General features: G+C 33.3%; 1 protein-coding gene across 1 annotated transcript; it reads right to left on the bottom strand.

Moving 5' to 3' along the window:
* Positions 1-1588: 1588 nt before the first annotated feature.
* Positions 1589-4191, bottom strand: Smp_145390 (DNA (cytosine-5)-methyltransferase, putative; the record flags this gene model as incomplete). Its single annotated transcript, XM_018791014.1, has 2 exons — positions 1589-1753; positions 4167-4191. 2 exons carry the CDS (start codon positions 4189-4191, stop codon positions 1650-1652), a joined length of 129 nt encoding a protein of 42 aa, XP_018645803.1. The 3' UTR covers positions 1589-1649.
* Between the last annotated feature and the right edge of the window lie 280 nt (positions 4192-4471).

The following is a 4471-nucleotide window of genomic DNA, read 5'->3' as shown; positions in this document are numbered from 1 at the left end:
GATACACTTAGTACATATAATGAACCTAAATTAAATAATGAAAACATTCAACGATACAATCTATATGGATTTCCAAGTCTAAGTGGCGTAGCAACGCATGTTTTCAAAAATCAATCTGTTTCATGAAAAACCGTTTTTTGCCAGTCGCAAAAAAGTTGAACTTCGTTTATGTGGTTAATCTGAAACATATTGACACTTAGCAACTAAATGTTGCACGATAACCAATATAAAGTTCCTACAAACCCTAGTAAATTACTTGCTACTTGACAAGTGACCATAAAGCTGACAGATACTGTAGGGTCAGTGAAATGTCACTGAATATCGAACAGATCATCGATCCCTGTCAAGGTCAAGGATAGTCAACGCGCATCAATCAATCATACGCCATGGACTGGCCCACGCGGTAGCGGTTGTACTTTCGTGGTTGTACCATAACTAATATATTCTTGTAATAACGTCCTTTGTGTTGTACAGTCTCCATAGCATCCACGGTTCCTTGTTACGTCGATGGGGACAATCCACGTAAGGTGCTGATCGCGAGGTGTGACTCCGAAGTTAGCTGGTTCGTCACACCGCCCCCGTCTAACTCGAGTAGGCCTCAAATCATTTTGACATAGAACATCAACGTTGATGTTCTACAATACGAAACAAATGATTGTGCCTGGAATGGTTAAAATATAATTGCGACCCACTGGTCAATGATGATTCGTGGGAGGTACATTCGTAACACAACAATTTTTATTAGGAGTGTCGAACTAATCAATTTGTAAATCTAAAGGTGAAAGTTATACGACTCAATGGTCATGATTTGGTAGGACTTCCTATTTTTCAACACAGAATACATTATATATATATATATAATTTGAAGACCTCATAGATCTGGTCCGTAGGACCAGAGTTAGTTAGATAATTTGTCGTCTATAATCCTATATCATCGAAAAAATTACATTACGTAATGTGATATTCCAGCGACTCAACGCTCAATACCGCTATTCTACCAACTGACTTACCTAAAATGGGTAGTAGAAGCAGCATAGATATTTCAAGAGAAAATATTCTATTTTCCACTGAACACATAAACTAAAACAGTAGTTTAAAGCTGCAAAGTCTAAAAAAAATATTATTCAGACAAAACGACGCAGTAGTTTATTATGCTTTAAATGTTAGGTCAGGCAGCAGTGGTAAAAGACCAAATTACTTATACAGAAGACGTGAAATGATATTGTAGACAGCCTATAGCATCCAAAATGACTGACAAATAATCAGCCTAAAATCACCTGAAAAAGTTTTATTTGAGAACCGGCTTAGGGACCCCAATTTGAATTCTGAATATGAGAGGACTAAGGTTGTTATTTACAGAGGATTACGATATTGTGCCATAGTCAGATTAGTAATCACCAAGAAATACGTCTATGGTCTTGGGCAAAGTCAATCGTCCAGAAAGTAAATAAGGTTAACTTAAGATAAACGTTGACAAGGTAGGTGTTCTACTAGTCTCCCAGTTTTGTTGATTACGCATTCTCAAATGTTGTACGTTCTGGTTTTACGCGAGAAATAATGTTTAGCTTACAGAATATAGTCGTTCGCTTTTTTAAAAATAGTATATTTATTTACATAGTATAAAATTAATAGGGAGTACATTGTTTTCATTACGTCCCAAAGGCCCAGTAAATTAAGTGACTAACAACAAGTATATTCACACTGTTACCCAACAAACGAAGACGTTGTTTTTCCGTTATGTGTTCTGGAAAATCTGTTCGACAAATATTCAAGTTGTTAGTACAACATATGAGATAAAGAAACTTCATTAACAATTATTGAAATGAGTAGTTAATTGGTGTTAATGAACAATTGAATACATATGATATATCAATATATCTGTCTTTTAGACTTAAAGCTATTTAAATATCAAACATTACTTAGAAAAGTAGCGGAAGACTACTCAGTAAGTTAATTTAAAAGAAACTCGCGTATAGGTCAACTTATGTTTATTTTCCTTGCTTTTCTATCTGATTGTGAGTATCGAGTCGTGCTTTATTAAATTGAGTTGACACATTTGGTTTGTCCAACTAGCTTCTTTTCTACTATTCTCTGTTTACGTTAACGGATGTATGAAATATACATATCCAAGACCCATCCTCGTATCTGTCTTATTCTATTTCGATATTTACTAGCTTGAATCAAGTCAATGAATATGTATGAAGTTAGGCGGGTTTATAAAGTGGTGAGCCCAACGTGATATGATGCTAGCGCTACAAAAGAAGTAACTGTTATCGGTTGTGATCCTTGAAAATGACAAGCCACAGAAATTTCATCAACAAAATAAGTTTCATTTAAACATAGATTAAAATAAAATACTGACGAAAGAAAATAGCAAGGAAGTAGAAATGATCCGTAAAAAGATTTCCATCGAAGTCCATCAATAAGGACAATAGTATTCAATTTGAGGTGTCTATTAGAAACAAAGGGTACTACTTGTTCCATGAATGCAAATAAACAAATAAATGTGATTAGTTGGTGTAGCTTAGTCATTGTCGACATTTTTGTCAAGCGAACTGAAAGTGGGATCTGATTTAAGGCATAGAGATGATACATTGATTCTGAAACCGTGTTGTAATAAATCCTTTTGGTAATTTTACTTTGCAACTGAGCCGTTATAACACGGATAAAATACAGGATGGACTAATGTAATAAGAGCACACATATACCACTAGTTCTAATCAACAATGAATAGTCAATCTATTAAGCAAGACAATCAATTATAATTAACCATTGGTTTAATTTATTTCAGCTAAATGTAAATGATGCCTTTACAGACTTTAAAAGTTGCTGGTCCATCATTTTAAGCAACGACTGATCTTGTGGCAGGATATATAAGATTTTAGGACTTTGTAGTAGTTTGAAAGAATCGTATTTGTAACCAAATTCACTTGTAGCAAACAGTTCCAGGTTTTTAACCACAAATATATAGTTAAAGACCATTTATACTTGGGTGAAGTGATAATATCGGCCTTGATGAAGAGGAATGAGGTATAAACCACTGCGGTTATGATGATTGTGTCAAAGAGTACAAGACTATGATAAAATGATTTTGAAAAGCCTTTTGCCTAGAACATCTGAATTTTTATAAAGTACGAAAAATAACTGAACCTGTTCGCTTTTAGTGTAACCTCAAATGTCTCTAAGACCTGCCTCATCTTTTTTTAAAATGATCATGAGTTCACAACCTGAATTATATCTGACTCTCAAATTGCAAGCACTAACCTCAGACTATAATATTGATATATATATATATATATATATCACTAGAAGACAGTAAGTTTCCACAAAATTAGAGATTTTTATTTTGCTGTCAAGCTAGCAAGAGTTAGAGATTTAAAGTTTGTTTAAAACTATCCAACGAATTTGTATTGTATCACTTACCATTTCCAAAGATGTTACTATATGATTTTTGTTCTTTGCTATTGCCTTACAAAACTGTTATCTAGATTTTGGAACCCATTCCTCAGTGTCGCAATCTACGAAGTCGTTCTATCTAATGATGATAATAATAAACTAGATATTGCAACCAAGACATAGGTATGAAATAAATGCAAAGAAAGTGACCTAGTTTGATAATGAAACATTCACTAGCAAATATTATATCTGTGAGAAATCTAGAGCAACCGAAAGCTAACAATTATTTGAAATTTATCTATCAATTAATATTAACTTGTACAGCATATACATTAGCTGGATGGAGGGACTATCATTCAATTCTGTTAGCATAAAGCCAAACAAATTCATCGGATAAGAGAATAAATTAGGTTTAAAAGCTTTACTATTTGGAGAACGAGAAATGTAAAACAGAGTATTTGAATTAAGAATGCAGGAATGTTAATTAATAATCTTGAAATATCGTAATTGGTAACCGATTTTGTTGAAGTTTTACACTTTTCCTTTCTTAGTAACATTATTCTTCATATAAAATTATGATTTAAAGCTGAGCAAACTACAAACAACATTTACAGTGAAATTTTTCGTTGAATGATATATTATGTTTACACGATGATTTAAATCGACCGACAAATATCACAAGTTGAAAAAACATAATGGGCTTTAAAGAAAGAACATTTATGATAGAGTTCCTAAACTTTTTAATACAATATATTTTAATTACAACTTACCAAAACTTTTTGGAAAACACATCATATTGGCTACTTCACGAGAATGGAAAAAACGTAGTTTCAATAATTTGGCATACTGTAACACAGCTTGTTCATCTTCTTTATTGGCCTCATAGAAGTTGGTTATTTTTTCACTTGTCTTTATAAGCCAGGAAGAAGAGAAGAAAGTCGCTAATTAGTACAAACAAAAACTAGTTATTACGGAATAGGCGGACAATGACTAACTGTCAGTCAGTCAGCTACAACGTAGGACCAAGTACATACATGCATCGGTCCACATTGCCACACCTCATTAGCACAACAAG

The sequence above is a fragment of the Schistosoma mansoni genome (genome assembly GCF_000237925.1).
Source record: "Schistosoma mansoni, WGS project CABG00000000 data, chromosome W unplaced supercontig 0115, strain Puerto Rico, whole genome shotgun sequence".
Classification (NCBI taxonomy): Eukaryota; Metazoa; Platyhelminthes; class Trematoda; order Strigeidida; family Schistosomatidae; genus Schistosoma; species Schistosoma mansoni.
The sequence above is the reverse complement of the archived record's forward strand: the minus strand, read 5'-3'. Positions and strand labels throughout refer to the sequence as shown.